The 25,793-nt window shown below is 35.5% G+C and overlaps 1 protein-coding gene across 1 annotated transcript in view; it reads left to right on the top strand.

Annotated features, from left to right (window-relative positions):
• Positions 1-25,793, top strand: part of LOC129237587 (serine/threonine-protein kinase S6KL) — a 155,829-nt gene that overhangs the window by 9,713 nt on the left and 120,323 nt on the right. Inside the window, exons 2-4 of the mRNA XM_054872415.1 lie at positions 24,048-24,154; positions 24,280-24,568; positions 24,745-24,868. Coding sequence (XP_054728390.1) covers positions 24,048-24,154; positions 24,280-24,568; positions 24,745-24,868 — 520 coding nt within the window. The remainder of the gene's footprint in view (positions 1-24,047; positions 24,155-24,279; positions 24,569-24,744; positions 24,869-25,793) is intronic.

Raw genomic sequence — 25,793 nt, 5'->3', positions numbered from 1 at the left:
GTTTGAGTTGAAGGCGCATAACTTTATGCGAACTGATTAATAATATTGCACATAGGGAATTCCAGCTAAGCTTGAAACTGCTGGATACCCACAGGAAACCGCAGAAAGTAGATTAGCTGATTTTTTTCTTACGTTTTAGTAGTTTCAATGACAAAGTGATCTGCAAATCAACAAATTGCAGAAATAAAATACATGCTCAAAAAAAAAAAACTTGGAAATTTGGGATTTGTACTTCTGCTATCCCCTTTTAGGAATTAGCCTTGAATAACACGAAACGTCCAAATGCGGGATACACACATAACGCGAAACGAAATAGAGTAAGTAAGTAAATGTAAAATATAACCGATTTTGGGTGACTTTGGCGCTTAGCACCATGCTAGTTGACTAATTGTGTATACATACAAGCTGTTGGAAAGCGCTGTATTCAATATCCGCATCACTATTAGAGCTCTGTTAACTGTAACATAGCATAATTTAGGCAGCGCACCATACCAGCAACACGTGTTTTTGGTTAGCCTCAACTTCACTTAGCTTAGAAAATATAGAGAGCTGCAGGTTTTAGATGCCCAAATTATGCGTTTTACATAAATTGAGAGCCGGGAGAGAATCATGCTGTTACCTATTTAGAATAATATTCCTCCCTATATACCATACAAAGTGAATTTTTCGTATAATTGTAAAAAAATGGAAGCGAAAATAAAGACAAACAAACAAATAAGCAAAAGCAAACATTGTACTTACATATACATATATGTATGCAATGGATGTTGGAAAATATCGCTGGTGCAATCGTGTTGAGTACCAACCTCTAAGTTTCTATGAAAACTAAGTAAATTCTAAGTATTGGCTAGCAGAGCTCTTATTGTGTCTTGAAATATTTAGCAAAAATTTGTTTTATAATTTATTAACAATTCCATTAGAATTGGTAAGTCTACAGACTATGATATTAAATTTTTCAATCAAGTTTCAAACTATATAACGTCCATTTAAATTTTATATTGTTTATTTTGATCTAAATTTTCTGCTTCCTAACTACCAACTGCAGATCGATTTAAAGCGATCGGGATTGGGTATATACTCGTAAATACATACATACCAATTCAAGTCTTTAAATGCGTTCCACGTTTTTTATTTTAACTCCCATAAATTGTTTATAATTAATTATACATTTTAAAATCAATGAATGAATGAATGAAATATAATTAGTCTGTTAAAATTCTAAGCGTCTAAGAAAAATTATTTTCTAATTTTTAATCCATTTATAGTATAGTAACGTGGTATATGTATGCAAGTTTTTTTTTATTGCTGTATTATTTTGTTTATACAATCAATAACATTGTGATACAGTGAGGCCCAAATAATTGGGCTTAATGTTGTAAGCAATGAACTATTAGGCGTTTTATTGACTTTGAAATAATGCTAATCATCGAAGAGTTTTATATTAATTAACTTAATGACACATAACAATTTTGCATTTAAATACAAACGAATTATTTTTTTATTGTCTAGCAATGGCAAAATGTAAATTAAGATTTTCATTTTTGCCCATGGGGAAATTCGTAAACAAACAACGTTTGGGCATTATTAAAATATTATTAAAAAGCACTACCATTTAATTTAAATATAAATTGTTATGTGTCTATAGAAAGACCCTTTATACGGCTTTTTTACATAAGGTACGTTAAAAGTACATATTTGTTTCAGTGTTTTGAAATAGAATTCCTAATAACTATGAATAAGTATATATTAGTTAAATAGTTTGAATAAACTTAAGAAAATTTTGCATGCAAATATCAACGACATATACGACTTCCTGTCAGCTAAAAGTCGGAGGTCAAGATGTTTCCTTCTTGAGACGTATCCGGAATATCCCGGATGTTGAATAATTTGTTCATAATCTGGTGAATTTCCTTTGGATTCTTTCTATTCTGTCAGAGTGATTTGCGTAATATGGGTTCCATATTATCGCCCTATAATCTACAATACTCCCCATATTCTACCAAGGCAATAGAAAGTGCTTTACCAGTCAAAGCGTCGGTAAAATTTGTTGTATCCGTCATTATGAATCCCACCATTGTCAACGAGACTAAATCAATATGCTTCGAAAAAGTAAATTTAGTGCGAGAAATAATTCCTTATATTAAGTATAAGGTCTTAAAAGTCATTAGAAAGTTAATACAACTGGCTCTCTAACCTTTTTCAGTTTCTGTAATGTAACTTGTCCAGGCGGTGGATATTTTCTTCTCTCAGCTTATCAAAAACTTGACAGTTACTTTAGAAGCCTTAGGATTCAGTACTGCTAACAACTCTGTATTACTAGTGTTAGAGTCACCGTGTCTAGGTATTAGAGAAATTAATTCTCCACTCGAACACAGCGGTACTGAATTTTACACGCAACAGATGAGAGCTGTTTGGCTAGATACTATGCAAAACCCTGCTTCCTACAGTCGTCTATCTAATCTAATGAAACATGCTGCTTACGTATAGTTAAATAAATGTATCCAGATCATAATAGTGACAGTCATTTCAATTTTCACGGGAAAATTGAGCTCTTGGTCTATAATAAATAGTTGATGGTTAGAATCCGATAAAACATTCATTCGACGAGAGTTTATAGTTTTAATTTACTCCCAGTGATTGCTATTTGAATCCTATCAGAAGTTCATTCGGAGCGAGGGTTGTTAAAACTTATTCTTGCGACTCATGTATGTCTTTTTTGCCAATTTGGTGGTTCGCTTGTCAAAATGCCGATGAAAGTGTAAAAAAAGGCAACAACAAAGAAGCCGGGCACTTTGACACTCCAATCAGCTGGTATAGCAAACTCACCATGCAATCGACTTGTTACTTATTCTGCTAATTTTTGGGTTTAAATGTATTTAAGTGTTTATATATCTACGTTTCGATATGTGTAATATATATCAATCTTATATTTCCAAAGTTTGTTGCTGCATTATCTGTGTAATACTGTAATGCAGTTTTGAAGTGATAAGCGTGCTTTACTTTATTCATCATTTCAGTACTGGTTTGACTTCCTCATTAAACGAGTACCTGCTGGAGTGTGTTGTCATAGACAACACATTTTTGTTGGTTCCTTGACGACAGCGACAGCGACAGCATTGCCGAAGCCATCGTGTTCTCCGTCGCCGTCGCCGTCGCAATCGCAAATGTAGTTGGCTATTATCATTGTTGTTAGCAGGGGATCAACGTAGTCTGTAACAGCGTTGAAAAAAAAAATTCTGCTTGCTAACCAATCACTTAAACAGCTGCTCAATGATCTCAGCCCCAACGTTGTCAGAAGAGGCGCGCGCGCGTCAGAAAATGGAGCTACGTCGTAGTGACGAAAGGTAGCGATGTTAACGTCAGTAGTAGCAACAATAACAACCACGACGGCAACAGAGACAGCGTAGGTAGTCGTCGACAACAAAGTCACACGCGTACGTATTTAGGCGCTCAATTTTGCTCTTCGGCACGGTTGGCGTCGTTGGCACATTCTGTGACGCGTCAGTTAGCATTAGAGACTCTAGCTAGTCGCTCAGCTGAATGCTTTGGCTCACAACGCGTTTAACAGTCTTAAGAGCATAAACAAAAATTTGAAAAGTTAGTAAATACGCAAAAGCTAAAATAAAATAAAATATCTACCTCATTTTCGGCGTGACGTTTTTGAAATATTTGTACACAACTCAGGAAAAGCATTTTGTGTTATTCGTCGATGTATACTAATATAATACATTTATTCTCTTTGTATTCATAACGCATTAAATGCTACAGCATCGCGTTTCGCTTAATTGAAAAGCGCACATTCCACGCGCTTTACTCGGGTAAGCTAAACTACAGGGTGTAAACTGGTTGCTAGCATTCTTACACCCGTTACTATTGCTTGTTATTAGTTGGCGGCGGTACGAAAAAAACGCAATTGCGCGCTGCGCGTTACGCGTGTTACACGGCCGCCATAGTTCGCCTAGCCGACCAACTTAATTTTAATGTGTAATTGAATCGTGTCAAGTGAACTGCATCAAGATTGAGTATCGTTACACGCCGTGTTTTCTTTTGTTCTACTATATTGTAATTGCAATCACCTTTTTTCTGTGCTGTGGAAAAATTGTTGAGTAATCATAAATGACACCACCACAAGCACTAACAACAATAAAAGGTGCTTAAAGCAGCGACGTCTGTAAACAACAACAACGTAGCACACGTGCGATTTTGTATTTGTTTTTGTGTTTATTTGTGTTATTATTATAGTTTTTTGAGTTGACAAGGTGGTGCTGAGCATGGCGATAATGTTGGCATTCTAATATAATGCACTTTGATTTTTGTGATTATTGTGTTGACATTTATCATTATTTTTTTCTTTTGATGTTTACTCAATAAAGTATTTAACATAACGCGTAGAACTTTTTGCGACTTTTTGGTGTTTTGAAGATGTCTGGAAACAACTTCACCTTGGTTCAATGTACATATGTACATAAAAGAAATAAAAATATCAGGAAAATATTGAAAAACAATTTTTTTAATATTATCTAATCTAATCTAGCCTGATTGAGGGCAATATTCTCGTGGTGAACTCTTATAACTTTTATACCGTAAAAAGTGGGGCAGTCGTTTGACAGAATGTCGTGTTTGGACTTTGTTTACTTGCTGCGAAGCTTCTAATCGATAAATCCACCAGCTTTCCTCAGAAACATCAAAAACAAGTAACAATCAACAACTTTTAGCAACAATTGACTGTATGCCCCCTAAAACGTCATTGCGTACAAGTGCTTCTCTATACAATGGATGTAGGTAGGTAAATTCGATAGAATAACGCAGATTGGATAAGAGTCACCATTATTAAAATAAACATTTTTTAGCTTGAAGTCGGGTGCGTTTATGAATTCTGTGTCCAAATATATAAACATACTTATTATCCCTTTAAAAAACAAATAGGAACCTAAAATTTATGTGTATACATACATACATAGTACATACATATCTAACTTTTATTATCTGGAATTTGATAAACCTAGTCTAGAGGTCTAGAGAAATAACTGTAAATACAAATAAACTACAAATATTCTTGAAATGCGTTTTGGACAAGTTTCCCCTCCAATTTGGATGCTTCTAATATATTACAAAAAATTAAGGGCTTTCAAATGTATGCCGCTTCCCTATGACGGCTAGTATTTATACGAAGTTATTTCAAAGCAGTAATACTCGTATACCTACAGGTTTGCTGTTCTCAGTCAAAGGGTATCTTGCAAAAACTGTTACCTGCATGTTCAAGAAATTCATACAAAAAATAAAATGTTCAAAGAGTAAAGTTGTGAAATAAAGTACTGTCTGAAATAAAATACAGTGTTAACCAAAAACTAAATGACCCAGTAGTGGCAGGTACTTACCTCCGTAAGTACTTCGTGAAGCGAGTGTTGTCTTTGTTGACAGTCAAGCATAGAAGCTGCATTTAATCCGCCATAATGTCATGTCGTGATTGGTATAAACTCTCATTATGTCTGTATGAATGCTCTTCGTATGGATCCTTTTTGTATGAATTTCCAACTGTTAATGCCAATTTAACATCTTGCTACCTACATGCCCTCGATAGGATCTAAATTTGGTGGTTGGAAAGGCGAAAATAAAATATTTACATTATTCTTTAGAAACTATTTAGTATTCTAATAATTTATCTTGTTTCGTAGAGGTGTGAAAATGTAAACAATACCCTTTTTTGCTGAGACGTCCTTGTAGTAATTTCGAATATCACCTAACTATGCAGCGATATGCCCGCATGCTCTTGCCGACGTTTTTTTAAATAATTTTTCTGCGTTCTGTATCACATGCTTTTCTCATTTTTGAACCTGAATTATATTTCATTCTTACATATGCTTTACATTTTTATTAATAAGAATATTTTCGCATATAACTTTGGGTGTGCTCAAAACAAACCGGTGTTTAAGGGCGGTTTTCTTAGCGTTCTGTTAAAATGTGTCTGCTCTTTATGTACATGTTCGTTTCCACTTTTCTCGGCTGCCTTAATGTTTGTAAACAACGCCATCTGTTTGTAAACATAAAACAGCTGATTGAAAAGTTATTTTCTGCGAGTATTTTAATATGCTGAATTGTAACGCAACTCTGCTGCGCCCCAATTACTTGCATACAAATTACCTTTTCTTTAGAAATCAATTCATTGCTTCCGTTATTTTTTAGATTTATTTTCCATTTTATTTAAAAACAAGGCAAAAGTGGTTTTATTTTTTATTTTTCATTTTGTTTTTTTTTGTTTTTTGTTTAAAGCAGCTGATTTTGACAGTTTTCTTTATTTTGATCTGCGGTGCTGCCATGTGCTCACTAAATTATTTAACAGCATGCTGATAAAACGAAATGGAATTTATGGTGTTGAAAAATTGATCTGTGTATTTCAGATTAACAAGAAATTGAGGAAACGGCATTATTTTACTCGTAACTCAGAAATAATAAAGAGTAATTTATTCTAGAATAGCCATATTGTGCGTGATAAGTAAAGTTTAGTTGGCTATTGACATTTATAATAAAGTTAATGTTTTTAAACAAAGCGTGCGTGACTCTCTTATATCACGCATCGTTATTTAGCAAATACAAATTTTCATATAACAACCAGTACCGGACTGGTAATAAATAAAGAATCAGAATCATTTCGATTTGCTTCTGCTTTCCTTATAAACAGCAGATTAAAAATGCGTGAATATGGCAATTGCCTTCCCCCGTATCACTTCTTCGATACATAAAAAATAGAAAAATAAATCCGTTTCCGTAGTCAACGCCGCCTCAAGGCTCTTAAAACACTCCAGAAATCATTTCCATATTCAAAAATTGAGTATTAGCGAAAATTAAAGCGTAGTATGCGTTTTCTGGCCAAAAACAGCACGAAAGTAATGTTTATAAAATGGTCTGAAAAGGTATGCCCTGATTTTATTTATTTAAAAAAATATATATAAATGTAACCCTATGTTACTATCAGGAGAAGGATGTTTTTTGAGATTTATTGAATGGAAAGCTAATAAATTGTTCAGGGTTTACGGATTCTGATCTTTAATTGCCGTTTATCGTTTTTCATCATTTGACAAATCGTAAAAACAAGTGATTTGTCTGTGTAAAATACTATATGTTCTCTCACTTATGTACCTATATGCGATTTTATCCCTTCGTGAAAGAATTTTTTGTTTGCTCTTTTTTTCCGGATTCAGCCCAAAATACTCGTATACGCATATAGACAGAATTGTAACCGTGCACTGATGTTGTTTTTAGAATAATCAGTATGTTAGACGCAACATTCTGTGGGCAGACAAAAATATTTCAGTGCTTGTTTCAGAATAGTAATCCAATACTCATTTCTTAATATGATTCGAAAACTAAAAATGTATCCCAATAAAGTGAAGGTTTCGAACGTTATACTGGATTTTGCAACATATATAAAAAGTCAGAAAAAAAGGCGAAAATCAATTGACCAGTTTTCCTCACCGTGGCCGATAAATTAAGTCATTCTTTACTTTTGTAGTGGGGTTTCGAGTATCCCGTGCGGATTGTTTTCTCTGCAAATAATGCAAATTTTGCTTACCCTTATATCGATCAAGTCAGAAATGAGCCTCAAAGCTTAATTTTTGGCTGAAAATCCTAATCGACTTTCAGTTGATTTTCAGCCCATTTACCAAAGCTACGACGTAACTCAAGGTCAAATGTTTTTGATTCCTGCATCAGTTGGATCTGCATCATCGAGATCTTTTCATAAAAATTTCCACATAGAAGACGGGCAGCATAGACTGAGTTGTTAGGAACGTCGTCGAATTGACAAATTTAAGTCTCCTCACATCACATAACGAATAATAATAACTTAACAAACGATTTTCGTATCGTTTCAAAGAAGAATTAACGTTGAAACGAAAATAAATTAACGAAAAAACGTTTACTTCGCTGGCATCATGTAAACGAAGCACTATGGCTTTGTATTTAAGCACACGAATGTGTTCATTTGCAGACGATGTTTTGATTGTCTTCGTATGTACGAGTATAACACTCGTTAGAACCAATGCACGAAATTTAACATTTAAATGTAAACGATTGGATTTCATTTACATTATCCCACATCTTCCCCTACTAAATGTAAATTAACATTTGTTAAATATCTATTTGACCTTGTCCCGTTTTCTCATGTGAAAACTTGATATCTTAACATTTCATTTTCAAAATGGCATCAAGCAAATCAGATAGTTGTATTTGCATGCAAATGGCGCAATGAAAAAATTGAGTTGTCAAACGAAATGGCAGTTGATGTTTTGGTAATTTGTTAAGATAGATATGTTTTAACGGTGGATATTCGCTGTGTCCACCTGGCATTTCTGTTTTATTAGAGCTTTTTCAACATAATTCATAAACATAATGAATTCGCCTTCGGCCGTACATTTTAGAAATAAACTTTCACTATTTGTAAACTTTGTTTGGATGAGGATATAAACGACTTTGCACGATAATTTGGCGAAGTATACCAAACAGAAATGTTAAAAAATAAATTTAGTTGAGAACGTTAGTTCAGATGTTCACTTTAGGTATCCTACAAATAGGGATCATATAGGTATGTATGCGTATGTGTGTGAGCCTGTATGTTACAGTTATTTCATTTTGTTCCATGCTTTGTCAAATAAAATTATAACCACTAATTCATCTGTAATAAATGCGAGTTACAACACGTCTGAACTACAGTGAAATCTCGCTATAACGAGCCTTGGTGAAACAAAAGATTCAATTTAAAAAACGTTTGTCAAGTCGCCCGAAAAAAACATCATTGTTGTGGAATCTTCCATACAAAAATGTTTCATGCATGTAACGAAGATATTTTGAGCAAGCTAATAAACCTTCGAAGTGTATTGAAGGTTAAAGTGGCGTTAGCAAAAGCTTCTATGTAACGAACAGTCGACTCAAGAGCCTTGTACACATATCTGTAAAAAAATCGAGGAATCGAGGTTTTGCTATTCTATAAATTTAACGAAACTATTGATACATCGAAGAATTTCTCCTTCAACTTCGTATATCGAGTTTTTACTGTACTTACATTTACAAGTTGTATAATCTAATTCTGACTATGAAAGTCATTAGCTCAAAGAAGCAATTTTTATTGGAAAGTGACACATTCTTTTGAGCGTGATTAATTTAAATGCCGGAAGCAGTCTTGAAGTTCATTTCACATTTTCAAATTTATTCATTGCTATGTTTATGCAATACAATGACATCAGGAATATAATTTCCATTGAATAAATATGTATTAAACATTTTTTTAATGTTGGTTCGTTTTAAAAAGTTTCTATAGTTTTTTCAAAAGTGTGTGAGTGTTTCAATAGAATTACCAATTAGCTTGATTTCATTGATTTCGTTGAAATGTAAAGTAATTTGGCCGTATTCATTGTCATATTTATTTTAAATTGACAGACAGATTTTCTAAAGTTATGACTTAAGGTATTATATGACTCGCGTCCAGAGTAAGCAAAAGTCTGGATTAAAAATATTATTACAAATACTGTAATATTTCAACGTGGCTGGCATAGTGGTGTTACGTTATGTGTTAGTGGTTATACAGGGTGGGCCATATAGCGTTTGCTTTTTGAACCATCTATTTTTTTGAGAATGGTAACACAAATGACATGTCACATGTGTTCATAATTTACTTAAAGGTTTGACATTTACGAAATGGGACGCTATACGCTTGAACAAAATTGGGAAATATTAAATACCTATTTCCAAAGTGGTGAGTCTTCTTCTTCTTCGCGGTTACAGTAAATGGCGAGCGTTACCTTGACATGCTCAACGAGTTTTTGTTTCCAAAAATTGAAGAGGAATGACATGGACGACACTTGGTTTTAACAGGACGGTGCAACTTGTCACACTGCCAGAATTACACTCGAACTTTTGGGTACCGTTTATGAATTCCGATATCAATTGGCCGCCTCGGAGCTGTGATTTAAGCCCGTTGGACTATTTTTTGTGGGGAGCCGTTAAGGACAAATGCTATGCGAACCATCCAGAGACGATTGATGCTTTAAAACACGAAATCGAAGTTGCCATTCATGAAAGAGGAGCCCAAACAACCGAAAATGTGCTTAAAAATTGGGTTGAACAAATCGCCTACTGTAAAGCCAGTCGTGGCAGTCATTTGAACGATATTATTTTTCATTCATAAATGACAATATTCAATCTTGAAAATAAAAAAAAAAGTTTGAAAAAATATTGATTAGTTTTTTTTTATAGCCGATTCAAAAAGCAAATTTTACATGGCCCACCCTATACATAAACTTTTCCGTTTGGATAGAGTTAAGCGAGTTGGTCGTTTGTCAAAAGTAGTCTGTCTGGTTCCCTTAGGTGTAGTTCAGAAATTTCTCACTTAATCGAATAATTTTAATTGAAATATAAAAAACTGAAATGATAAAATATTTATTGGTTTGTTTTAAGTTTTTCTAAGCATGATTTAATTTGTTTCGCATTTGATTTCAATCGACTCCCATTTATATCGCGACTTTATACATATTGATTATAGGCATCTTGAGGAAGCTGTGGGTATTTAACCGCTACCTTAGGTCTATAACGTTCAAATTAATTTCGTTGAAGCAAATATTAGTTCACTCTTTTATCAGTTTGTGAGAGTTGTAACACAATTAGTCAGTAGTTAATTGTAAAAACGGTCATAGTTCAACTTCTATATTAAAGATCTCTTTTACAAACGCAAAGTGCGTATGGCAGCTTAAATGTTTAGTAAGCTACAATCCTTTTAAAACTCGCAGACGAGATGTCACCAAAGCAGTTAAACTGAGAAAACTACAATATTATGAGCATCGGTTCAGTATGGCGCTTGGTTCGAAGCAGACGTGAATAAGAATTCGTGAGATCGGGATTGTACACAAAAACATTCTGTCTCTAATTCAGTTAATGAAAATGTGTGAAATCTTACAAATCTTAGCACATTTTATGCACGCTCTGAATACAGCTTGAGCACTTAAATTTGTTCCAGCTTTTTTAAGAGAGTTAAGATTATTCCGATGAAGAAAGCGAATGGCGTCCATCGGCCTTTGCAATATTGGAATTTTTATCTAAAGTTCTTGAGCGTATTATATGTCGCCAAATTAATTACTTCCTGTATTAAAACTTCTTCGTGAACCCATTGAAGTTGGGGTTTAAATCCAATAGGAGCTGCACGACAGCGCTCTTTAAAGTTTCGGACGACTGTGTGACTTTTCTTACATTTTCAACATGGGAAAACATCTCATTTCCCGGTCTATTAATTTCAAGTAATGGTGACATACATTGGCCACCTAGATCATGCGATCTAACTCCACTAGACTGTGGGGTTTTTAAGTTAAGTCTATGTGAATAGGTGAACAACGGTTCCAGATCTCAAACACAAGATTTGGATCGAGATTGCTGACAATTTTAATTCTCGTACGACAGCCTGTAGACGTGCTCAGGGTGGACATTTTAATGATGTGATTTTTCACATATAATTATTAAGACCATATCTTGAATAAAATAAATGAACCTGAATCTAAATTTTTACATGTTTCATTTAAAAACCACATCTAAGCGCGTCTTTTGAAATACCCTTTATATTCTATTCCTTACCCTTTACTACTACTCCTTTCTATATAATAATTTAAGGTTCAATTGTTACTTTCAGTTCGACATGTGCTATCTAGTAGGTCAAAGGTCGAACAATGTAACAACTTGTGGTTGTATGTTAGAATAAATACATAAATAAAAAAATCGGGGTAGATTGGCATATTTAATCTACTCATTGATACAGTAAATTAAAATGCACAACCAGATGTGTTAGTGATCATTATCTCAAAAAATGTTTCGACTGTGACACGCTTCCAGAGTTCTTATCAGCTATCAGCGTTCATTCTACCCGAGCGCACTAACCGTATTATAACTTTATTCGTATAGAGGTTGTTCGTAATAACCTAACAGAATCGATAAGAGAGCTCGACATACGGCATATGTATACCGAATGGCAAGAGAAACCAATTAGCCATGTATGTCCGTCCATTCGTTCACACGATAGCTCGAATTGAAATTGAACTATCTGAACTCAACTTGGCACTTATGTTGCACGTCCTCCAAGGAAGGTTGGTATTCAAAATGAGTAAAATCGGCAGCTAACCACGCCCTCCTGTATAACCGTAATTTCCAAAAATGTGAAATATAAGACATTTTATTATATAATATTATTTAGTAAGGCGAATTTGCTTAAATTTTGTATGCGGGATGTTTTTAAGAACTTCTTTTTATTTCCAACTTTTTTCAAATGGGTGTGGCTCAACCTGATTTCGAAAATATATTGAGTATGAGAATAAGTTTCCGCCCTCGTAAAAGAGGTGTCGCTGCTGATACAATTTTTGTGTTCGCTCTAGTAATATATGTACTGGTGATTTGAATGTCTCAATCGCACTCGTTTGAAGTGTAAAGATCCTTTTTTATCTGACGTCAAAAATGCCTACGTTCGTCTATTCGCATGACAGCATTTGCGGGAAGTCATGCTTCATTATTAGGTCTAGGTCCATATGGTTCAATATGGGCCATAAGAAATTGGAAGGGCCACCACGTCTACCGAAAAATGGGTGCAATGCGCGCAATGTTTGCGTTATTGAACACTCATTTTGATAACAAAGTTTTATCATTTGAACGTGCTGTTCAATCGTGTAACTTGCTATGGTGATTTGGCATAAACAACTGAATAATAAACAAAAGATTTGACAGATGTCACCAAAACAAAATGGCTGCCACAGGGCGCCAAAATCGACCCGCGCCAATTGAAAAACCCTTTACAACAATTATTGGATGAAGACGCATGTCGAACCCTTGATGATATGCCTAAAGAGCAGGATGTTGACAGACCGACGGTTGGTAAACGTTTGCACGCGATGGAAATGGTCCAGAATGCAGGTAACTGTGTGCCACATCAATTGAAGGAGAGGAATATCTAGAGACGTTTGGTGACGTGTGAGATGTTTTCGAATTATAGAAAAGAAAAGGTTTTCTGCATCCCATCGCCACAAGCGATGAAAAATGGATGTATTATAAAAGGTTATGTTGTGCATCTGTTGGCATCAGAAGGGTGTCATCTATTATGAACTCCTTAAACCATCTGAAACCATCACTGGCGATCGTTGCTGGCTGTAGCTAATGCATTTGAATTGAGATCTCAAAGAAAAGCGGCCCGAATAGGACGGTAGGCATGACAAACAGATTTTGCTGAAAGACAACGTCAGGCCACACGTTGCTAAATCCGTTCAGAAATATTTAGAGGGACTGAATTGGGAAATCTTGCGCCATCCGTCGTATTCCCCAGACGTCGCACCTTCGGATTACCATCTGTTCCGATGAATGCAGCCAGCCCTTATTGGAGAGCGGTTCACTTCTTACGAGAGCTTCGCAAACTGGCTCAATGAATAGATTAAGTCAAAAGAACTCGAATCTTTCGTCAGAGGAATCCGTATGCTCACTGAAAAGTGGAGTAAAGTTTTAGCTTCCAATGGCACATACTTCACATAGGTAGGGTAGGGTGGTTGTCGTAAGGCACACTTAGACCTTCGGCAGGTCCATTGTGATACATACTTCACATAATATCATGTATTATTTATTATAATTGTTTAAATAATTCGTAACTTTTGCTAAGAAAGGCCGGAAACTTATTCCCATACCCAATATCTATGAAACTTCTTTATCAAACTCCACCAAACTTGGCATACGAGGATTGCTTCTGACATTTTGCGCCCAGTAATGAAAACACAGTCTTCTTCTACGGCAAACTTTGCTCCTATTGCCAAAAAGGGCAATGATAAAATTTGACAAACATCCCAGTAGGAAATCACAAGGCAGTAATACGAATCGTGAATTGAAGGTCACATGGCGCGTGAAATGGCTTCACCTTTCATTTTTTGCGAATTCTGTCACTGCTGATAGAATCGTATCTTACGTTTCGAAGCACACGTCAATCGATTCAAGTTTGATTTCTTGCCATATGCTTTTGAAAAAAGATGTGGATGGTTCAACATTAAAGCGAATTAATTTTAAGCTAAGCATCCCGGCATCACATTATGATATTCTTCTGAATTCGGCATTATGACTTACTGATGTGATTGTACGATCGTTCGAGTTTTTTCGGAAAGAAGCTTCTGTGCTAGTAAAACTATAACAGATGCGGTGCCCAAAGAAATTCTTTCTAGTTCTCTTAGAAATTATTTCCAAAATGTTTCCGAACTTAGAACTAATTCTAAGGCTCTACTTAATCTGAGAGACTTGGTTAAATGTTGAGATTAAATGCTGAATTTGATGAAAATGAATACTTTGATTCGAATCTTTTTATCGGAAAGACCGAGATTCCTAAAAAACAGGACTGTCAAGGGGTGGAGGCGTTTTATTAGCTGTTTGACATCAGTATCGATCATCGCTAGTGCATTTAAACAACGAGGACTCCTCCCTTCTGGATCAGCTTGGCATCCGAGTGCAGGGAAATCAAATCTTTACGTCTGTGCTAGTTACATTCCACCGGCCAGTCCAGATAATTTGTACAAGATGCATGTTGATAATATAACAGCCCTTGTGGATATTCAACAGTTTCTTCAGGTGTTGATCTCGCGTTTTATTTTTGATGCTCGGAAACAAGAAGAAATCATTAGGTACTAAATCTACAGCTGGATCATTAAAAACCATTTTGTGTGAGCCGATACGTGAGACCTCACTCTGTTTCAGTGAAGGATTAATCGTCTTCGGCGGTTGGTTTTCCTTAATTCTCCAAAAATTTCTGACAAACAAATGTTTGTGTACCAAAACAGGCGACCATCTGCTTTGAGCTACTTCTTTCGTGAACAACTTTTGTTGGATTAAGCTGTTTTGTTTTCGGCTCATATGCAGAGATCTAAAATTCGCCATCTGCTACAATGTTATAGACGTGCTTTGAATCACTGCGGCTCAATTTCTTCAAGATTGCTTTACACCAATCGACACGGGTCCTTTTTTGGGCAATTGCTAAATTATGCGGCATCTAATGAGAACAAATCTCCTTGACACCCTAATATTCACTCAATATTAAATGCGTGCTTGTCCTACGTATGTCCCTATTTGGCGATATGTCACATAATGCACTTGCGTTGTTAATTGACGCACAACAACGATTGTTTCTGGCACATCAACCGTTTTTGGACGGCCTTCACGAAATCCATCCTGCAAGGATCCACGGCTACGTTAGGACTCGTTGTATCAACGTTTTAGTGGTTAAGTGTGGTGCTTCCAAAAGTCGAAATAAGTTGATCAATACACGTCTGTCTCGATACCCACGTCGAAAATCATAATAAAGCATCGCAGGAATATTTTTACAAATTAATTCCATCCTTTGGGCGAGATGAATTTTTCAACTCACTGAAAAAAAAAAACAAATAAAGTTCGTAAGTGAAAAAGTTATATGTAAGTTTAGGCTGAAAATCACCAAACTTTTCTATAAAAATATCGAATTGCAATTCATCACACGTAGTGTTGCAAAGGCGCCAAATATAAAAGGCAACCCTCGTACACTTACACTGCATTTAGTCTTACCAAACTGAACGAAATATTTAAATAAATGTGACAAAAGCCACGTTTACCTCCCAAATAATTACAATTTTGTTTTTTTCTTAGTCGAGGTCTTTCGGTGCAACAATTCAGCCAAGCGAAATTTGAGATATCTGAAGGGAACGTGTACGCAGTTATCTACTCTTCAGCCATGTATAAAGTTTAGTCCCTCCTAAACTTACAACTATTCCTAAATTGGAGCGTTGACCATAGGGTTTTCTAACGTTGGCTTGTTGCAGTGCGCCTCCAACTTAAATATTAGGTTGGGGAATAAGCAGCTTTTTTACCGAAAACTTTTCTTTAAACAAAAAACAATAATTATATCAATAAGTTAATCAATTACATATTCGTCGTTGCTGTTTACAACCTCTTCCACCACTCGACCAATTTGTTGATGCCGTTCCGACAAAAATCACCTGGTCTGGTGTCAAAGAAGTTATTGAGCCAGTTTTTAAGGATCTCTTTATTATCGAAGGTAACACCCTTCATTTGGTTTGACAGGGAGTGGAAAATATGGTAATCGGTCGGTGCAAAGTCCAGAGAATACGGCGGCTGCTGATGGACCTCCCATTCGAGCTCTTGGAGTGCGGCTTGCCGACTTGGGCAACATTTGGCTTGGCGTTGGCATGAAGGAGTATGGTCTTTTCAGTCGAATAGTCTCATTCTCGCGATGTAGCTGGGCAATATAAAACTCCTTGTTGACCGTGGCAATCTTTTCGAGCATATCCGAGTGCACCATAGCCTCTCAGCCCCACCAAACATATATCATGATCTTCTTTGGATGAAGATCGGGCTTGACTCTCGCCGTTGGCGTACCTCCTGTAGCCACCTATTCACCCACTCCTTTCTTTGCTTCATATTGATGTAAACGCACCATTTCTCATCTGAGATTCGGTGCAAAAGCGCTGTTTATGACCGCGTGTTGCTAGATGGCGGGTGAGATGTTGAGAAGCAATTTGAAGACGACTTTCTTTGTTTTTTTCGTTGAGCTCGGTAAATCCCATTGAAGGTAATAGATTAATCGTTTTATGATCGCAGTTAATTTTTTCCGCCAATTCACGACTGGTTTAACGAGCGTTTTCCTTCAGAAGTGATTTGATACGTTCTTCATCGAATTCGCCGCGGGACGTGCCATTGACGTCATTTTTGAACTTTGCAAACCATTTCCGTGCTGTAGACTCGCCTATGACACCTTCTCCATATGTACACGTTGCAAAAGTTCCGGGCTTCTCCCGCAACTTTTTGACCTCGATGAAAAGCAAAGAAGGCAGGTGTCGAAAATGTTGATTTTTGCCTCCTGGAGATTCCATTTATAAGCCTAAAAACTAATAAAAAATTAAATAACTCAAAATACAAGTAGAGCAGAAATAGTTTTATCGAATGAATACTTAACCTTTGCCAAACGGTAAACAAATCGTCGTGGAGTAAAAGAAAATAGAAAAACGCAATGAACTTATTCACCAACTCAATATGTGAGCTATTTTTTTTTTAACTTTTTCATTCTTTTTCTGTATGTTTTCTCGTAATTTCAAATCTTAATACTGTGCCAAAATTGAAAATTCCAATTTCAAGGCACTAAAGCCATGTTATTGTGTTATGATCCGTATGTGCACGGGGCTCCTTATGAAAGTTCTTTGACGCTGACAGGATTCTTAGTTACGGCTGTTAGAGTCTTTACTCGTTTTTGTGTAATTTTTTACTTTTGACGTTCGTTCTATAATTCTCAAAATTAATCGTTAAATCAGAGTTGCAAAGCCATAGGTGTTGTTGTAATATATGTATGTATGTAAATATTTCATAACTGTAGATTATGTATTAAGAGAGTAATTGTGTGGCTTATTCAGTCTGCTTCCTTTTTTTTAAATACGAATTAGAATATTAAGCTGGAAAATGCCGATAATTGCTATCAAATGTATATTAGTGCATATGGGTGTGCATACATATGTATTGTAGTGCTTAAGGTCTGACGCAAACTTTTCTTAACAAATGTAAAGCACTTTATTAAAAACATGTACATGTAATTTCCGAGTACGTAGATCCAACTCCTATTTACCGCTTGTGATTTGTTATTTATTGCCTAGTTCTGCTATGTCTTCGTGTTTCGTACTCTGTACGTTCATTGAAATTGCGATTGAAAATACGCTTTTTCTCACGTGCTTGTAATGCGTTGTTCATAATAAAAATCGCTCACACTATAACATTAGAAAACTCTATGTTATTTTTTCGAATTTAAATTTTTAATATCCAGTGTCATTACTGGCATTACTGTTTCTACTAGACAATACAATAAATGTTAAATATTCGTTTCCGACTTGATGTAATTTATGTATGTATGTGTGTAAAAAGTTTTCAATTCGCTATTAAAATATTTTATGTGCATAACCGACGGACAATTATAATTAATTAACTGGTTTTTATGTAAATGTTTCTATATTATTACCAATATTTTTGTTTTTCATGCAGAATTCCGTTACATTGCCGGCTAAGCCAAACAAACAAACCTAAAAATTAGTTCAGGTCGGCTATAACAGTGAGTCAGCTATTCTAATAAATATTTGTGCTAATAGAAAATAGAAAACACGCAATTAATTAAGTTCAAATGCTTTTTTCACACGTAAGCAAATAAATGCTTTGCAAATGCACGTAGGCTATTTAAAGGTTCATTACTCCTTATCTAAGTGAAAAAATACGAATAACGCGTCATATCAATTTTTAATAATAATCGCCTGCCCTAACACCCTGCGTGAAACGGAATCAATAATTATAATAATATATTTAGTAATAATACACGTACACGTTTTTTGTGGACTTCAAAGCCGCTTTTGATACTGTCCCTAGACAACTATTGCTATACAAGCTTCATGAAATAGGAATCTCCACCAAAATGGCAAACTTTATTGAAAGTTATTACAGAAATACATGTTCGATAGTAAAAGTGGGAGATGAAATGAGTGAAAAATTCAAAATATCGTCAGGAGTAAAGCAAGGGTGCCTGCTTTCACCTTTGCTCTTTGCTCTTTACTTGAATGACCTGCACGACTGCTTGGAGGGGGGACTCTTTATAGATGATTTAAATATCCGTTTGCTATTATATGCTGACGATATCCTCATATTGGCAGATGAGGTTAGTGCCCTTCAAAAAATGATAAGCAACTTAGAAAAATACTGCGATAAGTGGAATATGCAAGTAAACTTATCTAAGTCAGCTTTAATGATTTTTCGGAGAGGCGGTAGAATAGCAGAAAATGAAAAGTGGTTTTTTCACGGCGAAGTTATACCAATAACGAATGAATATAATTACTTGGGTGTAAAGCTAACATCAAAACTCAGTTTCAAGCAACATATAGAAAATAGAAATGTTCTAGCGAAAAACAGCATAAATGCAACTTGGTGCACATTTCTTAGTAAAAATAAAATTAAGTTGTCGGCAAAATGGAAACTGTTTTTAGCGGTGACTAGAGCTATCCAGAGTTATGCTGCTCAGGTATGAGGAAACTCGTTGTTTGAAGAAGTAGACAAAATTCAATTTTATTTTTTAAAAAGGGTACTTCATCTCCCGAGTAATACGCCATCTTATTGCATTCTCTTGGAGACAAATGTTCCAAGTTTTCATTTGTATACACTGCAGCTTCACTTAAAATATATATTCAAAACGTTATTTGAATATGATGATAATAGATTGTCTTATATACTATCAAAAAAGATTTTAGAAAAACAGATATTTTGGGTTGAAGAAATTAGTAATCTAGCACAAAAGTTAAATATAACATGTAACTGGGGCACTTCAAATAAAAGAGAGTGGAATAGAAATATAATTTCAATAATAGAAAATCTTCATGATTCGAATATTCGAACTTTATGGGAAAGGGCACACCCAAGCACCCGATTATATAAGGAATTAGACCATAACAACGCCAAAAGCTATTTAAACGATAATACTGGAATCTATAAAATTATATGGATTATGAAAGCCAGATGTGATTTAATATACTTGGGAAGCCAAAGGGATTTAAATTGCACTTTATGTAACTTAAATGAATTAGAAGACATCACACATTTCTTAGGAAAATGCCCGATACTTAAAAGAATTCGTCAAAGATTTTTTGGAAAATATAGTTTAAACCGAGATGAAATCATAGACATTTTAAATGGTGTTGGCCCTTCTGGATATAATAACTTATTTAAGTTCATCACTGGTGCTATAGAATATAGAAAATTGATTTTAAGCGAATTCAATACATAGTACCATAGTAACATATCGTCCCCTTAGTATTAAAATAGCCTATAAATTTTTTGATGTTTTGAGAGAATGAATTTCAAACTTTTTGTCGAAAGTAGCTCTCACTCAAATCTCGTTATGTCTGTAAATATTTATCATTTTTTGACTGACGTTTTGACCCACTTTGTGGAACTAGAATTTGACAAAATTTTGACCACGTATAAAATCGACGATGGAGAATTAAAAAATTCAATAAAAAAATAATAGCCTATGAGCACATAGGCTATTGTTATACTAAGGGGACGATATGTAAAATGTAAGATTTTGTTTTTTCTTTTTTCTTCCGACAAACGACCTAGTGTCACTGTCGTACGTTCTAATGTTAATGATTAAAAAGGAAATGTAATGTTTATTTTAAGAAAGTCGAACAATAAATAAATTATAAAATAGATGGATAGACTTGCATGAAAATGAGGTTTATGCTGTGACTTTTGAACCACTTCTCTTGGGAGTTCCAAGAGCGCACTTAATGATAGCGAATCTAAGTTGGACACTGGCGAAGTGGGAGATCAGGATCTAACTTGTGCGAATGTCTAATAGCGTATCCTTGTATCGTAATAATGCCGCATTTATTCTGCGCTGCACCAGGACTGTCCAATTTTCCTGTTCTTTTCTCAGCACATGCATAGGGCTGCGTGTTCTTTTCTAAAAATGCTGCCCTCTGCCCGGGAAAAAGTGCGAGTGACTTTAATTTATCTGCGTACACAAGTTCGTCAACGTACATATGCATATAATTGCCTCTTATACCTTTATTGGGTGCCTGACGAGCACTTCCTGTTATTTGTGGTGTACGTTTCGATGTTTTTCCACAAATGGGGAAACCTACATTTGACAGAAATATATTTGTAGATTTGCCATTGCCTGCAAATAGATAATAGATATGGCAGCCGCCATCCATAGTTGTACTTTAATTGTTCCAAAAAATGTAAGCAATCGTTCAATTTTATTATATTTAATATTTAATTTATTAATTTATTCATTCAGTAAATCTAGAAATACAATGTTTCTTATAGACTACATAAAACTAACAGAATTTGTAACAGTCGGCCGCCGTAGCCGAATGGGTTGGTGTGTGATTACCATTCGGAATTCACAGAGAGAACGTTGGTTCGAATCTCGGTGAAACCAAAATTAATAAAAACATTTTTCTAATAGCGGTCGCCCCTCGGCAGGCAATGGCAAACCTCCGAGTGTATTTCCATTTGTGGAACAACATCAAGACGCACACCGCAAATAGGAGGAGGAGCTCAACCAAACACCCAAAAGAGGGTGTACGCGCCAATTATATACAATATATATATATATATATTATATATATATATATATGTGGATATTTCTATTTAAACTATTTAAAAAATTTATTGAGTGATACTTTGAAATTATATTTAGATAGCAATAAATCAAAGGGCAAAGAACTTCAAATCTGGTTAAACTCATTCAATATTCTAATCAAAGATACATTCGAGGCGTAAACAGTTCTAATCCGCTCTAGGAAAAATAAATCACTACTCCGAAGATTTTTTCGAGGTATGTGAATGCGCTCTGATGCGAAGATATATACATATTGTATATCGAAAGTGTATATTTTTTCTGCTTTGTAATGAATTTAAATTTTATAATGCAAACCTATGTTTAGACTTAGGAAATGACACATTAGAACATTTCTTAAGATTTAGTGGAAGTGGATTCTTATCACACCAACGTCCTGGCGTTGTTGAGGCCTGGTTGGAGATTGAACATATGAATCAGATAGGTATTAATGTAGTTTTAAAATTGTTTAAGTCGTTTGCAAATAATAAAACCCTAGATAAATGAAAACATTCAGATGTCATTAATGAAAATTATAAAGAACAAAGGGCTCAAAATACTGCCGTGAGGGGCACCGGAAGAGACAATAAAAGAATAAGAAGATACGTGTGGTAGAGTGCAATCCTGCTTGGAATATCCTCATATGAAACACAAAACATTTTCATAGGGCGTATGGCGATTTTTCGTAATGCTGCCGCCTATTAAGGGGAGATTTTTTTCGAGAAAAGGAAGCACTAGACCTAGAAGTTACAAAAAAACAAAAAATGGTATTCTCTTTTTTATTGCTTTCATTGAATTTCGACGAATGGCTGTGTGTTTTTCGTGGTTTAGCATTTTGTCTGCCATTGTCCTCAGCTGTGTAGCGTCAGTACTTAGACTCGTTTGGGGGCGTCCATAAATTACGTGAGGTGTTTTTTTATATTTTCTGTACCTCCCTCCCCCCCTGGTGAGATGTCGTGAGATTTTATTCAACCCCCTCCCCCATCCCCCAATCTCACGTGAGATTTTTCAAAATGTGGGTTTCTTATGTAAACGCGTTGGATTGTTATTGTAAAAAGAAAAAAAAATTTGCTCCGTGCTTTTATTTACGACTATTTAAGACTAGTAATCAATATTGCTGAGAGTTATAAGTGTAATAAAAATTTAACAATAGAAGACATAATCGTAACTACTGCGATTAATAAAAAATATCTACTCTAATTCAGTCCATGGAGAATCATGCGCGGTTTCAAGAGAGACTATTGGGACCAACATGTCCATATGATTTTCAGTAAAATCATCTGCTCCTTCAACTTTGTTCTTATCTAACCACTCTAAGCCGTTGACGCTTGCGCACAGTAACTCATTAGCTCGTCTTGTGACAATCCGTGAGGGTGGCACTTTGCGGAACATATGCGCTTGCTTAGCTCGTCATGTTCTTTAAAGTCCGAAATTGTCAAACGTCCATCAACCTGAGTGATAGGGTATTGAGGTGGCAGAAAACTGTCGTGAAGAATCATATGCAGATCACTCCGGCGTGCGCTGCAGCACTTAGGTCAAGCTCCATATGCAGCTTAGCAATCTGTTTCTTCATAGTATCTTGTTCTGGAGTGGGACGTACGTTAGATGGTGTAGTGTTCGACATAGCTTCATCCACTGATTTTGAATTATGTGAAAACAGTGAAGGAAATGACCGCGCTAATATTTTGTAGTTATGATTTTAGCATATTTTATCAAGAATTTCACTGTTTCAGTTTTTTTTTATGCTATTAAATGTAACAATAAACTTTATATAAAAAAGTATTTTCTTAAAAACATATATATTTAACCTACCTTTTGAAGGAATGCTAAAGTAGACCGAACTTTTCTCTCAGTGGATTCCCTGAGAAGCCGTTCAATCTCATGTTTAATGTAATGTATTAACTCTTCTTTCTTCGGGAATTTTTGCTTCGAGGTATTTCATAATTTTATCACATCGTTGTGGCAGGACTTCTTCGCCTTATAGACGTATCTTTTGACGTATGCGTTATAAAAATCTGGATAACTCATTTTAAATTAGTAAGAGCATGAACTGAGTCGAGTAAAACATTTACAAGAATAAACAAAGAAGTTTGGAACCTGTCCGTGTGTCGCTGCTACTCAGCTCGTACGCTTTTGTTCATTGAGTCGTGCGTTCGGCTGATAGTGGCGCGAAAACAAACGACGGGCTACACTGTACTGTAAATTCAGATTAAATTGAGCTACTTGGTATAAAACAAATATGGTGGTTTGACAGTAGTAATGTACATGTAACGTCGAAGTATGAATGAAATTATTTTCTTTCGAACGAATTAGTGAATGATCTTAATCATACTACGATTACGCTTAAGATTAAATCTTAAGCATGTTCAATCTGGATAATGGACCAAAATAATTAGTATAATTTTTTTTGTTTGAATCAGAAAAAAAATTGCGTGATATTTGCCGACAACAACCGACAACAAACATTACTTTTGCACCACCTTGTATAAATCCGAGTTTTTTCGATACCGTACAGCTAACTATCATTGGTGCATCTGTCCTGACCCCTACTTTTGTATGAATGTTGTCCTGTTCTTTATTGTATGTTGATCCGCCGCAAAATAAATCTCAGACCCCACCAGAGTTAATGCCACAGCCTCTCTAGTCAATAGATCCGCTTTCCGTTCCCTTGTTGAATATGGTTTTACGTTGCCAATATTTTTAGACCCCTTAATGTCTTACTCTCTTTTTTTTGTTTTTAACGCACAAAATTTTGAATCTGCATTGCCGCCGATTTTTTTATTCAAACGATTTTTTTTATAACTGGGAATCAGAAATATTGTTTACATCAATAATACCTTCACTCTCTCTTCGTTTGCAGATTTCCGCTTGGAGTTTCGGCAGTTTAAGTGGCCGTCTGAATTGGAGCTTTTCTGGTGGTGCTAATAGAAATTCATTCCACAATCGCAATAAGTCAATCAGGAAAAGGTGATTGAACTCAAATTCTCTCTACCTATTATTATATATTAATATCGCACATTTACCTATTTAATTGTGCATGAATATAAAATCGGCTGTTTTTTTACATGGTTTTTATTGTTTGCTGTTTGCAGTTTAACGTCAGCACAGCAGCGTCGCTCCAAGACTCAATGGCATAAGCCGCTTACCAATGCAATTTTCAGTTCGCATTTCAAGGAGGCCAGTCGAAACGAACAATTCCACATTGCACATCTGGTGGCCAAGGGCGCGTTCGGTGTTGTCTTTAAAGTAATTAATAAGCGCTACGCGCAAGAATTGCAGCAGCAACAGTCATCAGTGGCGGTGCAAAAGAAAGACGTTCGCACATTAACGCTATCACATCCTGCGCCTATTTACGCACTCAAAGTGTTGAAAAAGTCCAGAGTAAGTAAAAATGCAACTAAACATTTTTTTTATGACGTTCCAATCGATTTCACAATTTAAAGAAATGTTATATGTTATTGTCTCTGATGAGTAATTAACGTTACCTACAGATACCTGTTGTGTTCGTGTTTTTGGTTTTCGCTTTATGATTAACTCATGTACTTATTACTTTACAGATAATTGAGGAGAACGGTGTGCAGCAAATAAAAGACGAAGCGGATATTCAGAAGTTGTGTGGCCATCACCCTTTTATCGTGCAACAAGTGGATTCGTGGCAGAATCGCCGTAACTTACATATACGTAAGAATATTGAACAGCATACATACATGTATATACTATGAGCCTACGTACATATATACATATAGTATATGTGACATAGAAATATTTTGAGGGCAAATGTGAAATTGTGAGTTATTAGGAGTGAGTTATTACAGGAGTTTTCAAAATTCTACCTAATTCGGTTAGCAGGTTGTTATTGTTCTTGGTAAATGTTTGGCGAATGCTGCTGAAGTTATGGTCCCTGACCAGATACAAATTCGGTCCCTGCCGGTAACTTAAAAGCGATTATCGTGGGAACGAGTGTAACGCGGTTCTCACGTAGCAGCCGAAGCTATACGAGTTATTTTCGATATTTTCCGTTATAGTTGTGATTTACACAATTTTCATAATTCAAATCTTCTTGCTGATTGTCTCGGATAATCGTATTCTTGATGGCACCCACCGATTCTGCAAGAACATTATTCATGACAGATCGCCCTTTTACCAGTTCATCTGCTTTTTGTTGTTATTGTAGCAGCATACTTATCCCATGCCAGTGTTATGTAGATTACTGGTCATTTTCGTCTAGCTTATCTAACGGTAGGCCCAGGAAACTAGCTATTTCGAAAGGTTGGGTCCAGAGGGAGAGAGGTTTTAGATGAGTGAGTTTGATGGGGCATGTGAAAAGGTGGTTAGTGTCATGCAGGGTGTCTTCACATGCTGGACATATGTTAAGTATCTCCGGGTCAATTCTGGATAGATAGAAATTTAACTACAAAACGTAATTGTACCAAGGTTACGCGGGTCTCTCGGTGTAGCTGGAGCTTTTCATCTGCTATGGGTAGTGGTTGGACTTCGATAACGGCATTTCGGGGTCGGGAGTTTAAAAAAATGGTGAGTGTCTCCCGACGAATGTCGTTTATAGTCTGTCGATTTGTTTTGTCATGGATCTCGTCGGCGTAACTGA

This window comes from Anastrepha obliqua, chromosome 2 (genome assembly GCF_027943255.1).
Source record: "Anastrepha obliqua isolate idAnaObli1 chromosome 2, idAnaObli1_1.0, whole genome shotgun sequence".
Taxonomy (NCBI): Eukaryota; Metazoa; Arthropoda; class Insecta; order Diptera; family Tephritidae; genus Anastrepha; species Anastrepha obliqua.
This window is presented reverse-complemented; position numbering and strand designations above follow the sequence as displayed.